Source organism: Perca fluviatilis, chromosome 16 (genome assembly GCF_010015445.1).
Source record: "Perca fluviatilis chromosome 16, GENO_Pfluv_1.0, whole genome shotgun sequence".
NCBI classification, from domain to species: Eukaryota; Metazoa; Chordata; class Actinopteri; order Perciformes; family Percidae; genus Perca; species Perca fluviatilis.
This window is the reverse complement of record NC_053127.1, coordinates 34,925,002-34,950,565: the sequence shown is the minus strand read 5'-3', so window position 1 is coordinate 34,950,565 and position 25,564 is coordinate 34,925,002. Positions and strand designations below refer to the sequence as shown.

At 42.8% G+C, this 25,564-nt stretch overlaps 1 protein-coding gene across 1 annotated transcript in view; it reads left to right on the top strand.

Moving 5' to 3' along the window:
- The window catches only part of cblb (Cbl proto-oncogene B, E3 ubiquitin protein ligase), a 92,747-nt gene that overhangs the window by 65,554 nt on the left and 1,629 nt on the right, over positions 1-25,564 (top strand). The window contains 11 exon segments of the mRNA XM_039776863.1: positions 623-754; positions 6,320-6,520; positions 9,306-9,500; positions 9,889-10,275; positions 20,690-20,781; positions 21,825-21,959; positions 22,067-22,131; positions 22,383-22,496; positions 23,416-23,610; positions 23,826-23,942; positions 25,338-25,562. Of these exon segments, the coding sequence (XP_039632797.1) occupies positions 623-754; positions 6,320-6,520; positions 9,306-9,500; positions 9,889-10,275; positions 20,690-20,781; positions 21,825-21,959; positions 22,067-22,131; positions 22,383-22,496; positions 23,416-23,610; positions 23,826-23,942; positions 25,338-25,562 (1,858 nt within the window).

Sequence of the window (25,564 nt, the reverse complement as noted above, 5' to 3'; positions counted from 1 at the left end):
TCTTTGGTCATAACAGTGACAGTAACATTACAGGACCAGTGCGTAGGATTAAGTGGCATGCAGCAGTGAGGTTGCTGAATACCTCATCCCCCTTCGTAGTAGCACCTACGGTGGCCTTCAAGTAACGCAAAAAAACTACTACTGTAGAAACATGGAGGTGCAACACAGTGGGCTCCGTGGTCAGTTTAGCTGATACGTTCCTCAAAGTCCCTGGAGGGAATCCCCTCCTCTCTCCCCAATGTTTAATATGTGATTATGGCCTTGGTTCTGCATTTATGATGGGAAGTCCTGGAAACCATCTTAAAATGTAACATTAGGGTGGCCGGGTTGGCTCAGTGGGTAGAGCAGGCGCACATATACTTCGGAAGGGCTTATGTCCGTTTGAGTCCGACCTGTGACGATTTCCTGCATGTCTTCCCCCTCTCTCTCCCCTTTCTCACCTAGCTGTCCTATCGATTAAAGGCGGAAAAGCCCAAAAAAATTATCTTAAAAAAAAAAATGGTGGGAAGCCTGTACTGTATGTATACTGTATTTGTGTGTCTGTCTATTTTTGTCTGTTCTCTTGTATAGTTTGCAACATGCATAATTTGATGACTAACAGGAGTTTGCTCTGCCTCAACAGGAGCAGTATGAGCTGTACTGTGAAATGGGCTCCACCTTCCAGCTTTGTAAGATCTGTGCCGAGAACGACAAAGATGTCAAGATTGAACCCTGCGGTCACCTTATGTGTACTTCCTGTCTTACAGCCTGGCAGGTATTGTAATAAACAATACTGCATACATTCAAGCAAAGGGGTACATCTGTGGCTTTGGCTGATTGTTTTTGCCATTACACATGTACAAGGGACATTGTCAATTAATCAGTTAATGGTACGTTTTCATCATCACGTCATCTCTGATGTAGGATTCACGTAGGGTACAGATTTGATCATTGGCAAATTATCAAATATGTTTTATCAATATTAATAAAGTTATGAATATGGTTATTAATAACTTTATCAAATCGACAAACAATCAAAACGGGGCACCACCCTGCTTGTCAGGGACCAATAATCAAACTGTGGAACAGTCTCATTTCTGTAAAAATCCTTTAAAAGGAATTAAAGGAAGGGGTGATTTCGAGCGCTGACCCGTTCGACCAGCAGTTATCACAACAAATACACAAATAATCACCAGCAACTGCTAATTAAGTATAATCAAATTTATTAACGTCACAATTATCAGTAGCCTATCAATAATCCTTCAATAATAAAACGTATATACATTTTACAATATCACAGCAAAACAAAGCAAAAACAAAAGCGGCATGTCTTGTGGACACGTCTGTGTCTGTGTCTGTGTGTGTGTGTGTGTGTGTGTGTGTGTGTGTGTGTGTGTGTGTGCGTGTGTGTGTGTGTGTGTGAGAGAGAGTGAGTGAAAGAGGAGGGGGCGGTGTCGAAATGTAGTTCTAATACAAAAACAACTCAAAAAATGGCTACTCCTGTGAGCTGCACATAACTATTTAGCCTCAAGAGGGCGGTAGTGGTGCTGGGTGCACGGAGGGGGGCTGAAGAAGCCGAGGTGGGGTTGCTGCGCGCAAGCGCGTTAAAACCATATGCTAAATCACCTATTAGCTCTATACAAACCCCACGTGGTTAAGCTAGCAGCGTTAGCTCGGGAGTTACGTGGCTAGCTTATATGTCCGTGTGTGGGTTAGTAAAAGGAACAGAATAAAGGAGGAAAAGAAAAGAAACACTCTGATCTTAGTTATCGATAACGGCCAGCTCAGTGGCTAACAGCTGATTTCCGAATTGTCTCGCAGACAGTAACTAAACTCCGTCAAAGGAGTGGTTTAGCAGGTAGCGCTTACGGTTTTTAACCCAGCTACTTAACACAACAAAATCAAACCGTATAGTGATCAATTTATACATTCACAGAAACAGATTAATAACCAGATATGGCCAATACATGATTACAATCAGATCATATTAATGGCAACAAGCGGTAGCGAACCCTTTGCTCATTAATAACAAACCAAAACGCACTAGTTCTAACATCTGCCCAGAACTGTGTAAAGCCTTACGGTGTGCGTTGTTTGTCAGTTAAATCTCTCGCCAGAGGTTAACGATCCGTTTCGCCCAGAGCAGGGGACGATACGTGATCCACGTCGACAAGCAAGAAACAGAACGCCGTCCTTTTCTTGAATCCAGGCTGATTAAGCCCGCTGCAGATAGAGGGAATATTCGGCCAGTATTTCCTCGGATCCCCTTTATATATCAGACCGATATAAAATTGTCCCAGCTCAAACGCGACCAGCGAGGTGATGCTGGCTAGCTAGTCCGGACTAGTGCTTCCTGTTAGCAACCGGGGGTTACCGTGAAAGACAAAGAAACACAAAAGCCGACCGCTTTTATCCTTCCTCCGCCTCCTAGTGGCGGGGTGGTGCATTCAAAGACCCGACAGCCAATGGGAAAAGTGCAACCTTATCACAGGTGTGAAGCAGTTCTTTGTCTCACCACCAGTCTGCCTTGCCTAGCATGTGGTGAAGGTAGAATCTCCATCTTGGCGACTCTGCCTGTAGGAGTTTGGTGAAACTGGCTTTGGGATTCACATGTAGGCCAAGATCCTTTGTCTTGCCTTCCCTGTGTCTCTGCAGTCAGCTCAGTCTGAGCCAAATCACTGTTTAACCAGCTTCTTGGTCCCCAACACTGATGATGCATTGCATCTATGTGCAATATACTGTTCAGTTTTACAGAAAAACATTAAAACGTCACATGTGAGTTCTGAACATTTAAAATTAACATTGCAAATTTTTAGATTTACATGTAGGAATTAATCTTATTTGAAGATTTATATTTATGTATATATATATATTTATGTATATATATATATATATATATATATATATATATATATATATATATATATATACATATATATATATATATATGCAGTGAAATATCCAGAAAATATGCAGTTGCAGTTGAGAAAAGACTACTGAATAATAGAAGCAGCCTGCAGCTTAAGATATGAAAAAAATAACTCCCTCCGTCCCTCACTTCCTCGCGGTGTCCTTGCATCTGTCCTAATCAAATTTCCACTTATCAGTCAGTAGCGGAAGTGAAAATTGAGCGCGTGTGTACACAGTATATTCCAGTGTTTCTGCGTTTTTCTGCTTCCTGCTGTGTGCTTTTTTTTCTAATGTGTGTATCTCTCTCTCCTTTGCGTGGTACATCTAAGTTACAGTCACCGAGATGGTTCTCCAGACCATGGCTCTCCATGTGTCTGCACTGACTCTGATGTTATTGATCTCTGGCAGGGACACACAAACACACACCTTCTCTCTGCAGTCCTGGACACAAGCCCAAAAATCTGTCTTGCAATCACAATTCTGTATCAAGGTTATTTTGAGATGGCTGAAAGTACATTTGTTCTAATTCTCGTGGACAGCAGAATTAGGCCTAATTTTGAATCTTGTTGTTGGTGTTGAATATGTATAGAATCGTAACATTTTCTGCAGGTAAAATTGCTGGAGTCATTCTGTTTTGGAATAGTTTCCAAAGGAGAACAACAGACCACACAAGCAGACCATATCTCAACACTGCTTTTCAAACGTCTACTTTAAATGTTTGGCAGTGGAGCGAGGGAGGACAGCGAGGGAGGACATTGAAGATGTTTCAGAGGACAATGAGTCAAGGTTTTACACATGAATTTGAGTGTGCTTTGTTTTTTAGTCAGTCAGCGTTATAATAGTTTCCATTTATCATGAGCCTTTGGTTTGGATTGTGTTAGACGGAGGAGTTGATTTTTAAATTCAGCAATGAAACACATGTTATACCAATAAAACATATTCAAATTCATTGCTTTTAATGTTTACGCTTACCAAAGTGATGTTAAAGATGAAAGTGTCTTTTGAAAGTCTCTTCAATAGCTTCTGTGGTAATGCAGTCAGTCTGTGCTTACTGACACAGGCAGGAAGTCATCCTCAGTGGTATTTAAAGACTTTTTGCCAATCTTCCAAAAAACAAACAAACATAAACTCAAATTACGCCGAAACATTTTGGAGATATCTTCCCCCAGATTTATTGTTATGTTGTAATATATTATTGTTTTTGTTCATAATTATCTCAACAAAGAAATAATAAATTCCTACGTGGGCTGCAAAGCGTTTATTAAATGGGGATCTATGGTCCACAGTCCACATGTAAGTTTAAGGGTCCTTGACATGAAATGTCTTTGAAAAGCCTGACTTAAGTGTTTGAGCAGCTTTTGGAGCACACACACATGAGTGTTTGGTTTGCTACTCTTCTTAAGAGGTTCATTGTCATGCCTACAAAGCTGGGAAGCTTTTTGGGGTGTTTTTACTCTGAACATAGCTGTAGGTTTAGTAAATGAGCACAGTCTTTCCAGAGCTCAGTCCTGTGCTCTGTTAACCGTGGGACTTGGCAGCACCCACATTACCAGTGTTTGTTTGTCATACTTCCTGTTATGACAACTCAACGTAACCCTGCGTCCTCCGCAACCTCAGTCAGTGATTAAGTGACGTATGTAAGTGCGTGCGTGTGTGTGTGTTTTTATATGTGTGTGTGTGCTTCAGTTATGAAGTATTTTCCTCCACATTAATGAAATTGTGAGTCAGGGAGAGGGGGAACCCTCCTACCCAGCACAGGTCATTGACTCAGTGGTGGTTCCCTACATCTTTCCTCTCACTCTGTATATTAGTCAGCTGGGGTGGATGAGACATACACTCCTCACTCACTGCTGGCCGATGATCTATGTAAATTCCACATCCTCCACATGAGAGGGTTCCCTTGTTCTAGCTATTACTTTTATCCTAAATCAATGCAGCGAGAACTCACTGAGTGATTTACAGGGGCTTTTCTGTGTCTTCTATTTACTAGACTGTAGGTTTCAAATGATTATAAGCTTTGTGTAGCTAATGATTGTATCAAGATCATTGGCAAGTAGTAACTAGTTCTTTTCACAAAGTGTAAAGTCAACATTGTCTAGAGTGATGCAAACAGAGTCCGTATGTTTCACTCTGAACTTAATTATTTTTTTATTTGGTGACTTATATGGGCTAAAACTGCTTAATCCGTCCTATAATTTGGATGATGTTGAAAGCTGTCAAATCAGTATCTTTATTTTAAAAATGGATAAAATGACTATGTACAAAAAAGAAGCTAACACATTTAAAATATCCACTTTATAAAGTAATATGTCTGTTGTGTTTACAGCTCCAAGTGACCAACAACAATCAGCTAATGCTGGTTTAAGTGTTAGAGATAGATGTCAAACTTACATATGACAGTACTTAATTGAATGTAGTTTAACTTGTTATGATGGCCTGCTTTAAATTGTCACATAGTCATTTAAGTGTAGTCCATTTAAATGCTGTTAAACGGTTAAAAATCTAAATCTAAAAATCTGCACTCCTCAACCAGTTTTGCCCAGTTTTAACCTAGATGTCTAGACATGTGAAAGTCACTAAATCAATGTGGGAAGAGTGAGTATATTCACACCCGTTTTTTGAACAAAAGGGACATTTTCTGTCTATTTCAGAGTAGAAGTGAAGCTAAAGAGGATTTTCCCCTTCACTATGACAGAAGTTCAGGAGCAGCTTGTTTTAATTTGTCACTTCAGCTGTGTCTGTTGCAGTATGGTTTCTTCAATGTCTATGACCATCACACCATCTTCTCCCCCGTCTAAATTCCCTTCCTTTTAACCTCCCACTCCTTCCCTTCTCCTCCCACTCTGATTAGGATTACATTTCAAACATGCCTTTGGTGTGTCTCCCACCAAGTCGCTAACCATATGGCCACCACAAATGCAGCTTTGTTCTCAGTAAATATTGCCTGCCTTTGATTGTAGCCCCTGACTGTCAATGGAGACAGATGCACTGAAAACCAAAACCTCTTTTATCCTCTTATTTATGACCCCTGTTTGACAGGGGCAGCCATGTGGAATATGGCCAAATAATGTTGTAAAGTTTCAAAACAGTTTTCCCTCGAGAGGATCTACACAAACATGTCCAGTCAACTTTGCCAGAGTCCTTTCATGAATCAGGGAAATGAGAGTAAAATATAGGGCAGGAGTGAAGAGCATAAACTTAACCATGTGTGTCCCAGCTGTGTACAGGAACAGTTTTCCTGCTTGACGGCCCAAGTGATTCCTCATGTTCCCAAAATACAACCGCAACAAAGCCATGCTCATCCGATCATTAGATTTAAAAGCGTCTATGGGGTTACACATGCAACCGTCGCACCTGTGTCTGTGTATATCTGTGTGTTTTGCAAGAAATATCCTGTTTTGTGCAAAACTCTTTCCCTTATCTGTTCCAGGAATCAGATGGTCAGGGTTGTCCGTTCTGTCGTTGTGAGATCAAAGGCACAGAGCCCATAATTGTCGATCCCTTTGACCCACGAAATGAGGGCACCAAGTGCTTCTTCCTGGACCAGCACAGCTGCCCCATGCTGGAGCTGGATGATGAGGAAGACCGAGAGGACTGCCTGGCCATGAATGGACTGGCCAACATCAGGAAGGTGAAGACTTTTCGTATTAGCTGATAGTTGATCTATTGATACGTAAGTGAAAGGGCTTAAAGAAATTAGATTTGCCTTTTCTTTAAGTTGTTTGTAATACAGGGGAAAGAATGCTGTAACTGGGCAGCGCGAACTGGGCAGCAATGTAACCCTACAGGACAAATGTTCAGCTTCAGTTAGCATCCACTAAAAGTTCTGGTTTTGCCGCTGACAGGCTCAGATTTATATTCTACGTGTCTGACAACATTATGGAAAGGATCCCTAAGAGATAGACCTTTTTGTTAAAGAGTTAAAGATCCTTTTAGTTGAACATAAAACAGCCCTGAAATCAATATTGCCAAACTGACAAGATTAAGAGTTTATTTCAACTAAACCAGAGTGGTGATTGTTGGACAGTGGAAAGACAAACCAAGATGGCTTTTGATTGTTTTATTTTGTTTCTGTTGACTTGAATAAAGTGTGTTTTACGATGACACAATTACTGTTTATTTAAATGGAGTCTGGTGGGTTTGGGGATGGTGATTTCGGGGCTGTTTAATGTTAAACATAAAAGATTTTAGTCTTTAACAAAAAGTTAATCAGGTACTATCCACAACTTTTGCTGATGTAAAAACCCCAAAAGTCGAGTTGGAAGAGCAGAGCTGTAGCATGCTGTGGAAACACGGCCCGGCTACCAAAAAAAAGAACAGAGAAGCTTGGATTAGAACACACAAAGCGGGAGTGTGACTTCTTTTCTTGCTCAGGACGCCATTACTCCAATATATCTTTACATAGCAAATAGTTGATTGCTAATATATTAATGTTCAAAATCTCATATATAGAACCTTTGGGACACATCTGAAGTTTTCAAGTTTCAAGTTTATTTGTCACATGCATAGCCATACAATTATAGCAGTGAAATGCATTCCTGACGCCACTCCACTGTGCTATCTCATAGCTAATGACATACTTAAAGATAGAATAAAGTCAAGTTAAAACATAAATTAATAATAATAAACTACAAATAAAAATATACCACCCATATACCCCTACTCATAAATATAATAAAACCTTATACTACTAAAGTACTCACTAAAGCAGATGAAGGGCTTAAAGTGCGAGGTGCATTGAGCAGTTTGTCATATTTTGATTCAGGAGCCTAACGGCTTGTGGATGAAAACTCCTCCTGAGTCTTTCCATATTTGCCATGATGCTCCTGAATCGCTTGCCTGATTTCAGCAACTGAAATAGGCAGCTGCCAGGGTGGGAGGTGTCTTTTAAAATCTTGACAGCCCTACTCCAACATCTCTTCTGATAGAGTTCATCCATAGATGGAACCCCGTTGATGTTGAGGGGTGCATAGGAGTGCTGACCCCTCCTGAAATCCACTACAAGCTGTGTTAAGGTGGAGGCAGTTAGTCTGGCACCATAATGCCAGACTCTCTACCTCCTCCCTGTAGGCCATCTCATTATTATTGGAGGTAGACCCTAACACAACTGTATCATCCGCAAATGTTATGATGGAATTGGAGCTGTTCACCGCAGAGTCCTTTCTCTGCAGCTGCACAGTCATACGTGTACAGCTGTGTGCTAAGCACACACCCTTGTGCATTGATGCCTTGATGGAGATGGAGCTGGACATGTGTTTACCAATTCTCACAGCCTGGGATCTGCCTGTGAGGAAGTCCAAGACCCATGCACATAGGCCACTGTAGACCCAGCTTACAAAACAGTCTAGAAGCTCTGTTAAACATTATGTACATTGTGTAGAATTGGTATTTTTTACAATTTGGCGCCCCTACAGTTTCAGAGTGCTCTTCACTATCACTGTCGTAAATATGGACAACTGTATACCGCCCCCTCTTACCAGGGAGGACAGCAACAGCAGAGGGCAACCCAGCAATAGCACTGATAGTGCTGTAGAGCATCTCAAATTGTAGCCGCTTGCCAGATTTAGTGAGAACCATAGACTGTATAATATTAATGGACAGAGCACGTGTGACGTCACCCATTGGTTTGTGGAGATCTGCTATGAGTCGTCGAGTTTGCCGTCCTGGTTGCGGATGTGACGATTTTAGATGAGAGGGAGGAGTGAGGGAGGAGCCACGTTACACACTTTCACTGGCAACCACATCATAGCCACGCCCTAAAACACCCCCTGCTTTATCGCCGATTTTAAAATCAACGAGACCATAATTCAAAAAATGAACATCATTCTGTGTTGCAGAAGACTTAAAACTAGCGATTTTCATTATGAAAATGTTTACTGAGGTAATAAATCAAGTGAGAAGTGGGTCACTTTCTCATAGACTTCTACAGAAACCGACCTCCTTTTGCAGCCGCACGTGTCGCCCCCTGCTGGAATTCAGATAGAATTCAGTTTTAAGGCACTCTGCATTTGCAGCACTTCGCCGAACCGGATGCGTTGTCCATTAATATTATACAGTCTATGGTGAGAACAGGAGATCGGGGCGCAGAGTGGGAATGACAGACACACCATTCTCCCAACAAGTAGTAGTGCCATAGCATCAAAATTATTTTAAGGTGTTATTTAAAGGTAAAATAGTTGCATAATGTTGCTTTAAATTTAAGAGCATTTTAAAGTTGTTAGAAATTTAATAAATACAAATTTTAATTGTAGAAGTAAAAGTGTAGGATTTTTACTTTTATCTTTACTTAGGTCCAGAATTTTACTTTCAGCAATTTGATAAATAAAAACATTATTTACTCTCTCAAAATGCCTAAACAGCACAACAGCTGGTCATAAATGACTAAACACCCCTTATATTATTTACTTTCATCTCAGCACTGTGCAGAGCGTCAGAACTCACCCATGGTGTCTCCCAGCTCTTCACCGGTCAGCCAACACAGAAAGGTCCACGGAGGAGACCCCAGCCACTGCGTCCAGCACCTCGGCCTTCCCCCCGTCCCACCACGACTCGACCTCATCCAGAAAGGCGCCATTCGCTCCCCATCTGCCAGTCCCACCGGCTCCCCGAAGGTCAGTCACAACATTCCCCAGATTTAAAATTTTTTTTTTTTTATATAAAAGCAATGTTTAGAAAGTGCTTTACAGCACAAGTATAGGTTAGTCTAGGTTTGACTGTAAATCCCTTTGATCAAAAATGTTGGCCTGAAATCATTTATTACCCAGAACTCATGTTATTTGACAATTGTTTAGTTATTCTTACTGGCTGGTAGAGATTGAAATTGTTGCTGAAAAATGTTTTCACACCAGGTTCAAGGCCAAAGTGCTCGTCACTCTTCCTGAATTCCAACAAACAACAATTAAACATAAAAAAGTGTTTGATTTAGAAATTAGTCTAGAATTATTTAGATTGAGTCTTCTGTAATTTCAGTGAACATACCATATCTCTCTACCTCTCTAGTCTTCGCCAGGTATGTCCAGGAAGCAGGACAAGCCTCTCCCAGCCCCACCTCCTCCTCAGAGGGACCCACCTCCACCGCCTCCCCCTGAGCGTCCTCCTCCTATTCCTCCAGAGTCGCGCCACTCTTGGCTCAGCAGTTCCTCTCCCTTGTCATCTTCCCTCTTATCTTCTACCGGCACATTGTCAGACTCCCAGATGCCCCCTGAGACAAGGTGTCCCACAGACAGCCACTTTGCAGATGCCCACAGGACTGGATCTGAGCACCCGCTCCAGTTGGAACCCACTGGCCCCTCTCATCTGAACGGAAGACCACTCAGTTTTCCGTCTGCTGGATTTGGGAGATCACATCACAGAATGGAGGGGGCAGGAACCTCAGAGAGCTCCAAGGTAGGGCTTAGATATCAGTTTAAAAATGTAGGTTGGTCTGGGTAGCTCACTTGGTAGAGTGCGCGCCCATATACAGAGGCTCAGTTCTGCGGCCCTTGCTGCATGTCATTTCCTTCTCTTTCCCCTTTCATATCTAAACTGTTTTGTCATAATAAAGGCCTAAAATGCAGCACACACAAAAAAAGTAGGTTGATAACTTAGAGTAAATATGGAAAACCCTACTTCTTTGTTTTTTGTTTCCTCAATAAAAAAATGAAATATATTACCATGAAATCTTGTAAAGACATTTATGGTTCTTAAAAATCCTGACTTGGGGCATCCTTTGCCTCTTCCTCTAGCGCCACTTGTGTTTTTTAAATTTCATTGCAAATACATATTTAAACACACCCCGTCCCAACCCACAACATTTCTCTCTCAACCTCTGCCACTGTCAAATGATATGACAGTATGCCACTTGTGGTTTTAAATTAAATGTCTCGACAGCAGTTGGATGGATTGTTATGAAATTGTGTCATTGTAATGACGTACATGTTCCCCTCAGGATAAATAGGAATCACTTTGGTGATGCTCTGACTTTTCGTCATCAGGTCAAAATGTTAATTTGTCCATTACTTTGTTCAAATACCTGCAAAACTAATGCCATTCCCACCCCAGCTGTATTATCTGCAAACACAATAAACTAAGTTCAGCCAGGACCACTTTGTCAATAAATAGATACATTCATCTGCAATTTCTATTTGGCGGTATGGCTCTGTTCTGTGGCCTGCCCACACTTCCACGTGCATACCTGGAAAGCATGAGGCAGGGAGCGTATACCACCCTGGGAGAGAACACCTTCCTGCCCTTCCATGTGCATACATGGAAAGCTTTAAGCGGGGAGAGCAGCAGTGCAGGATCATTGATAAAGTCAGACAACATAAATATAAATTTAAAAGGAGGAGCTGGGGTGGAGGTGGGTTGCAAGCGCTAGCAGAGATGCAGCAAGTTAGGCTGGGAAAAGCAGTTTAAATGGAGCACTCTATTTGGAAACCCAATCATATGCTCAGGAAGGAATCGCCTGATTCATCAGCTAGTGTGCTGGCTTAGGAAATGTCAGCTATGAGCTGAGATAATAGCCAAGCTTGACTGCGTGACCTGCCAGAACTTACACTATGCTTCATATATTGAACATGGTAATCATCACAATCAGCTTTATTGGCCAGCTTTGCGTAAAACAAACAAGGAATATGACTCTGGTTAATCTTTCCTCTCAAAGTACAACACTCACTTAACATATAAAGAATAAAAACAGAAAGGACAGTAAGAAAAAAAAAAAAAGTATACATTATAACATTACACCAGCTATTGGATGGATTACCATGCAATTTGGTGCAGACATTCATGGTTTTTGTGAATTGTTGGCTTTTCATCTTGCCCCACCAGCAGGTCAAAATTTATATTCGTCCAATACCTTGTTTTATCCATTTTATCGTTTAGTTGACCTAACCTGGGGTTAAGGTGGGATTTGCGGCATGTGGAGGAACCCTTAATTCAGGGAAGCTGGTTTGTCTTTTTCTCTCGTTATAAGTGGTGAAAAATGCAAAGTGAAATGCCAGGAGTTGATTTTACAGTAAAACAAAACTTTTACTATGTTAACTGCATGCCAGGAGGGCCAAAGGCCAAATTTCCTCCTAATACAATGTTGCAATACTGACAAACAATGTAGCATTTAAAAGGCTATTCTTTTTAAACAGAGTCCCATGCAGTGCTTGATCCACATAAAATGCTACATCACTTCCAGCAAACTTCACTGAAAATGTATATGGAACTGCAAAACAGATTCATTTATTATTTACTCTACCAATGAGAATTACAGCCTAAAGAGCTGCTAGAGTAGCTGTACAAACGTAGTATGTGTACCATAATATATACTACCTACTAACTGCATGTCAATCACTGCTCATGCACACGCATTCATTCTCCCTTGTGGGGGGAGTGGCTTAGGAGACCATTTTGGGCTTTAGCAGGAAGGGTGGAGGGAGAAGTTGTCGATGTTCAAATTTTTTGGCTAAGTCCTGGATCTTCGCAATCCTACCTACAGCCAGGGGCGGATTGGCCATCTGGCAATTCTGGCAAAGGCCAGAGGGGCCGGACCATTTTTTTTAAATGTGGGCCGATCAGACTTTTGTTTTAAATATAAAAATAAATTGTCTTTACATGCGACAGCGCATAGGACAGATTTTTATCGCTTGCAGCACAATTTCACTATGGTTATAATAATAATACATTTTAAACATTTGGGCCAGTCGGCAACGGCCGGCCTGGTCCCGAGATGGACTGACTGACCCATCCAGAGGTTACTCAAATTGGGATGTTCAGTCAAAATCAAGAACATCACCTTCAAACGGGGTCTCCCCAAAGGTGTTCTTCTCTGCCAATGCCAAACAGCTTATTCTGCCATTGACTCGTTTGGTGGATTGGATGATTCTGCCTACGGCAGTTGGATCGTAGGGACAAAGTGTGGAGAAGACGCAGAGAACGCTATGCTGATTGCTGCACCGATAGAGTAACACCTTTTGGTGGAGGCAGTGTGATGGTGTGGGGCTCCCTCACTGGAAAACAAGGCTTGTCATCATTGGAGACAATCTCAATGCAGCGAGATATAGAGATGAGATTCTCCAACCAGTGGCAATCCCATATCTCCACAGTCTGGGACCGAACTCTCTCCTCCAACGCTCGCCCCCGCAGGGCGGGGTTTATCAGAGACTACCTCCAGAATGTGGGAGTGGAGATGATGGAATGTAGGGCTGAACGATTAATTGCATTTGCGATAATATCGCGATATGTTAAAACGCGATTTCCTAATCGCAAAGGCTGCGATTTGGTCACGTGACTCACGAGAGCAAATCAGTCCGCACTCCGTAGTCCGCAGAGAAAGCATCAACTTAGCACGCTAACGGTACGCCGTACCTTGAGCAGATTTCTGTCATTCAAACAACTCTGAGTTGTAGTTTAAAACTTGTAAGGGTTTTATTCGGGCTCCAGTCCACACATGCAGTTAATGAATACAGGCACGCAGAACTGAAGGCTTGGTTAGCAACGATTAGCTCTGATTAGCGGTTAGCTCCGGTTAGCTCCATTATAAAGATATGGAGCGGAGGAGACTGCCGCGGAGAGGGGTAACAACCAGACGTTCGGGGAGCTGTCACAGCAGCGTGGCCACGGTGTTTCAACGGTTTTATTAGTACAGTTAGCTAATCCCACGGCAACACCAGCATGCTACTACTAACGTAACGATAGCCTCTCTGAGCTAGTGCAGCGTCGTTGGCCGCTGTCATGTACACGACGCAAACTTCATGAGGGAGGGAGGGGCTGGAGGCAGCTCCTCTCTGTGCGCTGTTAAAGAAAATACACCGATGTATATATTTTACTTATTTAACTGTCTAGTAAAGTTCAAAGACAGTGTTTAAAAAATGCAATCCACATGTTTACATATGTCTATGTAAATAATAATTAAATAATCTAAATACTACTAAGTGTTGTAAAGCCACATTTGTTTTTATATTTCTGCAATCTGCACTTTAGTGTGATTTATTTCTGACTTTCATATGAATGTTTCCACCAGGCTTGGTCAGTGCTCAATATACTACTGGGATTGAAGTAGTTAAATAAAAGAGGTCATTCATATAAATTCACGCATCACCTGATTTCACCATCACATACAGGCCTGGCCTCCAGGAAAGAACAGCTTGTTTAATCTATCTAATCTTGTGAAGTTCATACTATACAATGATTTATTGCTAGTTTTTGTTGACTAATACAGAAGACAAAGAGCTTAAAAAATAATCGCATCGAATCGCAATCGCAATATTTTTTAAATAAATCGCAATTAGATTATTTTCAAAAATCGTTCAGCCCTAATGGAATGGCCTGCCAGCAGTCCTGACCTCAACCCCATTGAACACTTGTAGGATCAGATTGGGCCTGCCGTTCGTGCCAGAGTGACCAACACAACCACATTGGCTGACTTGCGACAAATGCTGGTTGAAGAATGGGATGCCATCCCACAGCAGTGTGTGACCAGGCTGGTGACCAGCATGAGGAGGAGGTGCCAGGCTGTGGTGGCTGTGTATGGTTCTTCAACACACTACTGAGGCTCCTGTTTGTGAAATGAATAAATTGTTAAACAGCCAATATCAGTCCCTCCAGAAAAACGTGATTATGCAATCGCATAATTCAATGCATAATCAGCCAATGTCCGCATATTCATGCGGGGGCCGCATTTTTTCAAATATGCCGCACTTTCGCCGCATAAATTGTCAATTTCCGCGCAAAATATGCGGTGCTTGCATGATTTCATAATCCCCGCATTTTCGTTGCAAAAAAGTCACATATATCTTAGCAGAAAGTTGAAAAAAATGTTGCGTTTACTTCACATAAGAGCAGCCATTTTCCCCTGTTGCCATGGGAACGTTATGAAGTGATGTAATTACGCGACGTGAACATCATCGAAAAGCAGGTGTTGGAGGTTGAATTTGACATGTACTTTGAGTCTCTTAAGTTGGTATCCATTAAGAAACCTATCTTAATATCTGATCTCAAATTTCTTTGTTTAAGTGCTCCTGCAGTCTATATTAACGATTTTTGAAAGTCTGTCTCTTTTGTATCTTTTATTTCCCTCTGTTTAGACTATTACTTTTATTTTTACTTTAATATTATATAATTTGTATATATTTTTGCATCTTATTTGTTTACTTATTGCAATGACTGAATATCTGTAAACTATTTTTGGAAATTAAGTTTAAAAAAAACCTTTTGCAATTTCATCGCATAAAATTGCATAAATATCCCGCATATTCCATTGCATTTTTTAAGAAAACGTGCCCGACACAGTTATAATCTCATTTTTTTCTCATACTAATGACCCATGTATGTTTGTTTGTGTGGAAAGCCTGCTTTTGTTAAGCAACTGTAGGAAGCCATTTGGAAATGTCAACAGATGAGCGCATCACTGCACACAGGGCAACAAGCGCATGTTAATAAGGTGTTTAATTTAAAATGTTCAATGCCTGATGTGACCGAGCCCGACCCGAACATCATTTCAAAATATCTGTTGGGTACCGCCAGGCTCGGTTTGGGTATCCATCCTCTAACACACACACACACACACACCCCCTCCTGTACAAATGTGTCTTTCCAGATCTGAAGAGTAACTCTGCCACACAGGGACGTTAGATGCTGGCTATGTTGACAGTCATCAAAGCCTGTGCTCACACGGAGCTCTGTACCCAACTTACAGGCACTCTTCCTAATCTTAGAATTACAGTAGGAACCGCTAAAAATACCACTACCTTGCCGTCCTCTCCACCCGACTGAACACACTTTATTGGCTTAGAATTACGGCAACAATCGCTAAACACACTGCAAACTCACGGTCCTCTCTTCCTGATTTACAGCCCCCCTCTCTTGTCTTAAAATAACTCATCGTTGTCGGCTACAGCCGCTGAACAGGCTACGTAGTAAACAGCCGTGGCCCGCTTGCCTGGTCCTCTGGTAACATTAGCAGTTAGCAGGCTTAGCATGGTGGCGTTAGCCTGGACCAGTCGGGATCACTTTACTGGGTATGTCTCAATTTGTTTTTGCAAGTAACCAACTCGGGTACTCTAGCTATATAATTTAATGTGAGTACACAAATGTTGAAATTACATAAAATGCCTGTTCCTTGTAGATACATTAGCCTGAAGCTAATGCTTAACTGTTCAGGAGGAAATTAGCCAACTCAGCATCCTTTTGGGCCCTAAGCTGTCTCCATCTTTCAAAAAATACATCTCCAATATTTACCCGGGGTTTGTTACGTCTCTGGTCACGCAACTGTTAGAAACATTCCGTGTTTTTTTAGGTCAGGTAGAATCTATCTCCGTTGTCAGTACCCGATCCGTTCCACCGGCACGATCCGTTCTGCGCATGTGCAAGATGACACGTATGCCATGACGTATGCGCAGATGATAATACTGTTTTACGACCTGCCCAATCTGTTCCACGCTAGCCTCCACCGGGATAGCTAACAGCTAATTTGGCTAACCGCTAGCTAAATAACGCATGCGCAGAACGGATCGTGCAGGCAGAACCGACAGTTAGATTCAGTCTAAAATAACGTTAAGTCAAACATAATGGGAAAAGCAGGCTACAGCTAAATTAAGACTTTACAGTAATAACAATAAAGACAAGTATTGAGTGATTGTATTTTAAATGAGCACCAGTAGAACTGACGTAACAGCTGTATATATGTTAACGTTTATTTTCAAGTTTTATTTTGAGGGTCTTTTAAAGTTTACATGCTGTCTAAGCTAGCGGTTATCCGAATTAGCCGTTAGCTAAACTAACGTTAGCTGGAGGCTAGCGTGGGAACAGATTGGGTAGTGTCGTAAATGCTCGTACCACAGCGCATGCGTGAACATCTTGCGCATGCGCAGAACGGATTGTGCAGGTGGAATGGATCGGGTACTGACACCCGTTGATCCTGTTCATTGTTTGCTGCTTTCATGGCTGTACTAACATTACAGCTGTAACGTAGCGCGCTGAGTTTACGTTTTTACAGGTATATCTGGCAACCCGGCCTGGCTGACAAACTGCAGTTGATAACAACATACAGGCCAAAACACAAAAAGAAATTCCGTCATGGAACGGAAATTTCAAAAGGAAACTAGAACTGCAAGCAGTTATGACGGGGTCCAAGCCTCTCGGCGCCAGTCGCCCCCAACGACCCGGGGAGCGTGCGAAAGCGAGACCCAAAGCGGAACCCAAAACGGAACCTAAAGCATAACGGTGGGGAGGCAAATGTCAGGAAATATCGAGAGGTGTGAGCCATAACGGTGCAGATCCACTTGTCCGTGCGACGCTTCTGTCGCGGCGCGCCCCGCTCTATACCTATGGGTGACGTCAAGCGACTTCAACGCTCCTGCAAAGCATCCCGGGAAGGCGGCGCTACATTTGAAAAAATGCTGCGCGTCAAGAAGCTGGCCGATGCCCATCTTTATGCAAATGAATCGCGTTGAACGCGACGCAACTATCCAGTAGAAGTAGACGAAAATCTTTCAAACTGACCTTTGTTGATCTGAAATGAAGACATATTCAGCAACTGCACGGCCTATTTCTCACTTAAAATGTTTTCAGAAATACATTTCGGTGAACTATTTTTGTAAAATACGAGATTGTATTCTCAACGAGCCGCCATGACACTCTGTTGAAATTCTCGAGTAGACACACCCACGTCACGCGTTCGTTCAATCAGCTGCTGGTTAGGGGCGTGGAGCATCAACCATGGCTATATGACGTCGCGACACCACCCGACAGTAGTGTCGGACATATGGATCTGTACCGTAAGCTCTAACCTGTTAACATGGGAGCCGAAATATAAACGGACACGCCACGCAGCTGACACGCTCGCGCGACGCTTCCAGTGTGTAACCGGCCTAATGTCTGCGGTACTTTGCCATTGCAAATATTGATTGAAAAAGGGCCAAAACGGGCCTACGTTGACTATAGCACCTCCGTTATGGCCGATCTTCGCCAAATTTGGTACAGAGCCTCAGAGCGGCGTGCCGAATGAGCATCGCAAGTTTCTTGTTGATAGCAATTACTACGGCTGAGAAATTGCAATCGCAAATGTCCCATTTGCATGCATTGAGTTATCGGCCAAAACACATAATCGTTGATTATAGCGTCCTCTAACGGCCGATCTTCACCAAATTTGGTACAGAGCAGAACTGTGAATTAGCTAGATAGCACAATTTTAAAGGAAGCAGAAAAACCTTGGATACTGGAGACAAACCTCAGGTATGGCTGCCTATTTTGCCAAGTTGTATAGTTTGTACAGACGGTGGACAATAAACTATCTATGCACAGTTCAAAGTTCCACTAAACGTTTTGAATTAGTAAAAATTACTTAAGTCAGTGTAACACTAAGCAATTGTTAGTTTGCCACACATTTCCTCAAAGTCACAAATAACGGAAAAATGATTTAAGAATTTGACAAAAAGTAAGTTAAATTGTACTTACAACCGAAAAGCATAGCCATTCATTTGACAGAACAAGGACAGCACAGCAATCAGTAAAGTCACTGTGCAAAAATACAACAGAAACAAAACTACTGGGCTTACTTGTTTTTTGGATGTCTTTCTTGTCTACATACACCAATGACCTACGTGGGCATTCCTGACATGTGCGACAGGAACGCCCCACTGCGGCTGCAATCAGACCCGCCTCTGGGTTAGATGAGGCACAAACACACTTAAGAAAAAGACTAGGAACAAGGAAGGGCCTGAAGGGTAACTACCACGGTAGCTGAACGATCTGGCGAACTTGATGGAAAGCAGGTGTGGATCATCAACAGCAATCAGGAGCCAGTAGAGAGCAGAGGAGCGCCACGCCCACAACACACAGACAGGAACACACAGCGACGCGCTCCCTTTCATAGTCTAAAGGCCTTTTTATAGTTGTGCGTCGAATCGACGGCGCAGGGTCCGGCGTAGACGCAGACCCTCTGCGTCTACGCCGGACCCTACGCCGTAGCCTGACGCGCACCTCTCGAAAAATGTAACTAACCCGTCGCGGCGACGCACGTAGCTCGGCCGTGGCTTGGTAGCGTTGCATTTCTCCCGACTCATTTCCTGGTTCTCCTTCTCCATAAACAACATGAAATCAAGGAGAGGGTTAACTTCTCCTGCTACATATTTCCCACTGTGGTCAGAAAGCACAGAGGAGACACTTTGTTTCTCTCACTAGGACTCTAGAGTCGCTACTCGCTCCGAGCTCGAAGGTATCGCCCGGCACTCTCTCACTTCTCTACTAACACACTCCCCACACACACACACGCAGCTCGACGCACACACCAGCGCACAAGTATAAACATCAGGCCACTTTTTAAGGCTACGGCGAGAGCTCTGCGTGGAGTCGACGCAGGCCTTAAACAGCGGACGCAAATAGACGCAAGCGTCACGGACGATGCGTGAAATGCAATACACCGCCCACGCAACAGGGGGTAGCAGAGTGCTCCACGGTGTTCGGTCGGCAGAGCCAGACCCTCCCGGAGAGTGGCTCTCGTCAGGGAGCAGCTGGCTGGCTGACTTCTGTTTATCAGATGCTGGCGTGTTTCCCCACCAGTACTGTGTGCTACGATTGGGTAGCACTGACCAATACATGAATAAAAGGTCGCGTAAACATGGTTTAGCAGGTTTTAAAAATATATAAATACATTTGGGTCTCTCTCTCTCTCCTGCTGTACGCTATTTCAGCCTCTTGCGAGGAGGGCACACAGCATAGACACAACACACACACACACACACACACACGCGTTGATACATACGAAAAATGTGACTCAGTAGTCCTATGTTTGATGAATTTGCTCAGCTAAGTTGATTCAATATTTTTGGATAATGTACAATATAATATCCTATATTTAAATATAGGGCACTACTACAATACATGCAGTGTCGCCCCCACCGACAACGCATAGTATTGTCGCACACCCGGCGCGCGTCAGTATCAAAAACTAGGACGACACATTTGGCTACGCATCGACGCATAATGGCGGCCGAAGCGTAGCGATGCGTAGCCTTGCGGACGCGTATGCGTACCGATGCGTTGACTCTGTAACGGCCCTAACACAAGTGCAATAGCTCTCTTCCCTCTGTTCCTGGGGCGGTCACATCGCTTTCGGTGGTGTTTGGTCTGGCTGTAACCTCACTTTACTACCTGGTGGCTAATCAGGCAGGTTAAGATTCATAGCTCATGCCATCCCTGTGAATGGAGATTATTTTTGGCATGGGATTAATACTAACCTTAGTCACAGAATATGTCTATCATGTCTATTTAGCTTTTACGTGACATAATATATATTTATGACTGGCGGGTCAGGGTTTTTTTAATACCTGCACCCACCCAACCTGTTGTGCAAGCCAATACGGACCACCCAACCCACAAAAATATGTCTTAATCAACCACCCAAACCTGACCACAAACTGCCAACTGTATGCATGCAACTTATGTAGTAGCACAATCTTCAGGACTGAGCATTTTAAAGTTAGAATATACCTGTCTTATGGCCAATATATGTGTATAATGCCTCACAACTCAAGCAGATAACATAGTCTTTAATGGTGCCATCTGACAGGACAACCTGCCTGAATCTCTCCCAACCCTTACTTTTTTCATTCTTTTTGTGTGCAACATTAGCATTACTAGTATATATACTATAGCGTATTTAACAGATAATAACAGATCATCAGAACATCAGAATCAAAGAGGAACACAAGATATCTGAAGCATAATATACTGTATTTAAGTTTATTTGAGTTCATCAAATGCAGTTGACATTAACCTTTTCAGTTGCTCCTTTGTGTTTTTTATAATTCTCTCCCTTCTTTTGTGTTTGCAGCCCTTCTGTAATAGTGTGCAAGTCAGCGATGAGTATGACATCCTTCCCTCACGGCACTCACCAACACAGTCCACCCTTGCAAGTAGCCACAAGTGAGTAGTACACATAGACCTAGACATACACATCTTCCTTCCTTTTATCTGTGGTTTCAGACTCAGGAACCTTCTACCAGTGAGGTCTAGTAGCCTTAGGGAAAAGTCCTGGTTAGAAACAGCTTTGAAAAAGGATGGCTGAACGTCTAATAGCCTTTTAGCTGCAGCCAGAATTAGATTAGGTATTTCTGTGTATCGGGCTAAAGTGGAAGCAGGGGATGGAGCTGTCACTTCTGATGAAGCTTGAGCTGAAAGGGGAAGTTCTGGTTCTGCTGAAAACAATTTAGTGTTGTAAAATATTGTGAGGTTGTTAGAGTGACACATTTCTTTTACACTAATGGCTGCAGCTGACTGGCACATTGATTTGCATTCTGCAAGCATAGGTTATGTTCACAGGATCACGCACATGTATGTTTTTATAACTATATGAAGACCACCATTTACTGTAATCCCAAAAGAACTAACCTAAATATTAGTGTAAATTTGGTAATTACTGCTTAGTTTCCATGCTCATGTTTAATATGGAACAGTGGTTATGGTGGGACAGTAAGCTCGGTGTTTCTTGTAACTGATTGGTTAGAAAAATTCCTCCATTATTGGTGGTAGACAGTGCCTTCACTGTTGCCTTGTTTATTCATTACCTACAGAAGACACAGCAGTTAGTGTACTTTGTACCTTTGCAGCACAATAACATTGTACTGTAACAGCGGTTAGGTAGGTAAAACACAGCCAGCAGGGTGGAGTCAGCTGTAGTACAACCACTCCTGCTGATAAGCTACACTTCATGGCTTTCTGTTTTGCTCAAGGGTACCTGGGCAGCCATTTTAACAATTCAATATGCAATGCAGTTAATGTAAACTTGATCTTGTTTTTATGCGGTGAAACATTGTGTACTGTAACAAATGTGAACCCCCCCCCCCCAGGACTACAATCCTCCTCCTAATGGGACTGTGAAAATATCAGTGATTGCAGTTTGAATGTAATAACTGTATTTGTGACACTAATGGAAAGGTTGGGTTGATACATCATGGTCATCTTTACAGACCTGCCAACCCTTTCAGCAGGCCTGTGGTAGAACGACAGCGCGGCGTGACGGAGAGGGTGGAGGATGACTATCAGATCCCTTCATCCAACCTCTGCTTGAGCCAGGCTCCCATCTGCATCTCTGTACCCAGCAGGTACTGGCTGTCTTTCAATGTATCAAAGTTGCTATGGTGATACAGCAATGATGGGTCCATTAGGTTAATTAGGCTGCTGAGAACCAAAAATATTTCCTCTCATTCAGGCATTTGGAGAACAGCTCTCCAGAGCCCTCCATCGATGAGAAGAAGCCCCAGCCCCTCGAGCCTGGTGAGTCCTGAAACCAGCAGAGATCAAACATCACAAGTTATTATTATCTGAAGGCTACAGCTTATATTTCATTTGTTTCTTGATACCAGTACAGTGATCTGTCTTATTCTGCCTAATATGAGGATATTAACATTATAATAAATCTTGAATCAGGTAAAAGTGCAAAACAACCAAGTGAGACTATCTAATTCCATCGTCAGAATTCTTTCTTGTTCATTTAAAAAAACATATTCTCTGCTTTTATTCCTCAGGTGGACACTCCGAGTCGGTCAGGGGGTTGGTCTCGCGGGTGGCACATACCCCCCTTTGTCCCTTCAACACCAACAAGACACCCTCCGACTATGACATTCTGCTGCCCCCACAAGGTAGCCAACCCCGACCGGAACACAGCAGAGTTGGCATTGTCTTCATTTTAATTGGGATGAATGTACACTGTGCTACTGTAAAAGCTGTTCCATGTTTGTTGCGTTCAGCGCGGTCCGGGTGCTGCGGACGGCACGCATGCTCGCCGTGCACCATCTGGTCTTTCATACTGAGCAACTCAAAGAACGGACTTCTTGTAGCCAATCATTGTAACGTGGTATATGTGACCATGTCCGTATTGTTAAAGCTGTTTCATGATTCTTGCATTCAGTGCGGTCGGGGCACTGCAGATAGCGCGCTGCGGATGGCGCGCAATGTCGCCGCTAACCGTCTGGTTTTTCATACTAATTGTGGTCAGAGCGGCTCAAAGCACGGATTCTTCTCTCCTGTAGCCAATCATTGCAACACGGTTTATGCGACCGCGTCCGCAATGTTACAAAATCTCAGAGGTGCACGGCTTTGTGATTAGACCCTCCACAGACCCTCCACAGTCGTCCAGGCTGCGTTTGCTGTCCGGTGCGGACAGGCACCTACAGTGCTGAACGCAAGAAACATGAAACAGCTTTAATGCCGTAAACAAATACTAAAACTATGCTTCAGATATAGTTATGTGCTATTAAGTATGTTGGATGTCTTGTTATCACCACGTTGGGTTCTGGTAACCTGGCCTACCAACAAGTTTCTAAGCAAGCCATCTTGTTCCTCCTGTCCCAGTCCCCTTCCTCTCGTGAAGTCCGCTCCCAAAAACATCCTCTCTTGGCTTTTCTCTTCAGGGCAGCATGTCAGCTGCTCTTTGGCATGGAATCCTATTGCATGGTTTAGACTTTACTGTATAATAGCATCAGCCATCTCCTCATGTAAGTATAAACTGTGAATCAGAGCAGAGAGTTCATTCTTGTCTGTGGTTTTGTTGTGTTTCAGCTTTACAAGACCCCTTCAGCAGCCGCCCTCCGTCTCAGCCTCCTCCTCCTCCTCCACCGGCGAGACACAGCTTCACCGACCTCTCCTCCTCTTCTCCGTCTGCATTCTGCACCTCCTCCACGTCCTCCTCCTCCTCTGTCATCCCACGGCCACACAGGCCCTCCTCTGGACATGAGCACTTGCTGTTAACCCCCGGTGAGCTAGCAAACTCATTTTGTTCCGAAAAATTGTGGAAAATGTTTAAAACATATACATTTAGTGCATCTCCTACGGTGTTGTGCCAGTCTAATGATTGTCTCTCGCAGTGGAACAAGTGTTTATTATGGTTACACTGCACACAGCATTACTTTGTGACTGACAGATAGCAACAGGCTCCTTTACCTGAATGCTCTGTGTTGTCTTTGGTGTAGACACAGTGCTCGACATGCTGAACAGTGCTGCTCCTCTGCCTCCAGTCAGACGACACACAGAACATGTTAAAGGCTCCCGAGGCTGCCTGGAGTACGACCACTTACCAGCTAGTCAAGGTAGTAACCTCCCCTTCTCAGCAAATGACTACAAAAGAAAATGCACACATATGGCTTAGAAAAACATGTCCAGGTCTTGATGAGTTCACTTTCACAAAAACATTACGATACAAAATATAGTTGTAATATACATATCACTAAATGTTCTCTGTGTTTTAGACCTCAGTCATCTGACTGCACTCCCGCACACTTGCAAAGATAAATTTATTGGCTGGCAACGTTTTGGTACTCAACCTTCATCTGGCAAATGGTATTAGATACTGAGAAGCTATCTTTTTATAGGAGGTAGCTGTGGGTCTGCACCAATCACCTTCTCCACATCAAAATAAGGCATACATACATAACATTCACTTCCTCCACATAGAGCTTAAATACAGTACAACACTTTATATAGTAACAATATTATCCCATCCCAAAGACATCTATATTAGATGAATGTAGATTTCTGTATATTGAATGCTAAAACCTAAAAGCTAAAATGCATTCATACAGATAGACATCTCCCTAAATCTTGCTGATAACCTTTACATCAATAGATGCATAGAAAAAAAAATCCATAATAAACACAAGAGACCTCACAAAAGTTCAAAGGGCAAATACTTTATTACTTTATGTCTTAGATAACATCAAAGCATTTAAAAAAATAAATAGAAAAACCATAAATATTATGTAAAACCCTCCACAATATTGTACAAGTAGACAAACATCAGGGCCTCAAAAGATACAGTGCATACTTACTGTATATAAATGGACAGTGGTTAATGATCCTGATACTATTATCAGGATCATTAATTATAGATGTGCATTTCTTTGGAATGGTATATTATTGTTACAAAGTGTTGTACTGTATTTAAGCTCTATGTGGAGTAAGTGAATGTTATGTATTTATACCTTAGTTTTATGTGGAGAAGGTGATTGGTGCAGACCCAAAACACGACTTCTTTTGCTTGATGGAAGGTTTAGTACCGAAACGTTGCCAGCTATTAAATTTATCTTTGCAAGTTGACAGTGTGCGGGAGTTTCTTTGCTACTTTTGACCGCCCCTCGTGTAATAGATGTGCAAAGTATTTTTCTGTTCTGAGACCTCAGTCATCTAACATATTCTGACTGGACGCTTTGGTAGGAAAGTTACTCTTAAAGACAAAAATCTCCCTCTGTTGAAAGAATCATTTATGCTGTCATCGGCCCGGCCAGTCTCAAAACAATGTCAATGCAGACAGGTGAAGTCTGCTTTGTGCAGACATGCAAAGTTTGTCTAAAACTTTGAATTCCAAATCAGCCTAAACATGTTTGGTATTAGTACCTTTATTTCCCCAAAATGATTTCCCCCAAGTGTCTGCCTGTGTGCTAGGGGGCATTTCTCCACTGACATGAATTCCCTTCTCTCTCTCCAAGTATCGATGGACTGTTTACAGGCGCCTGCTAGACCTCCCAAGCCACTGCCCAGGAAGATCCCTCCAGACGTTCAGCCTGGCAAACCCCACAGCTTGGAGTCAGAGAATGTGGACGCCAAAATCGCCAAGCTGATGGGGGAGGGTTACTCCTTTGAGGATGTGAAGCGGGCGTTGATGATCGCCCAGTACAAAGTTGACGTGGCCCGAAACATTCTGCGAGAGTTCGCT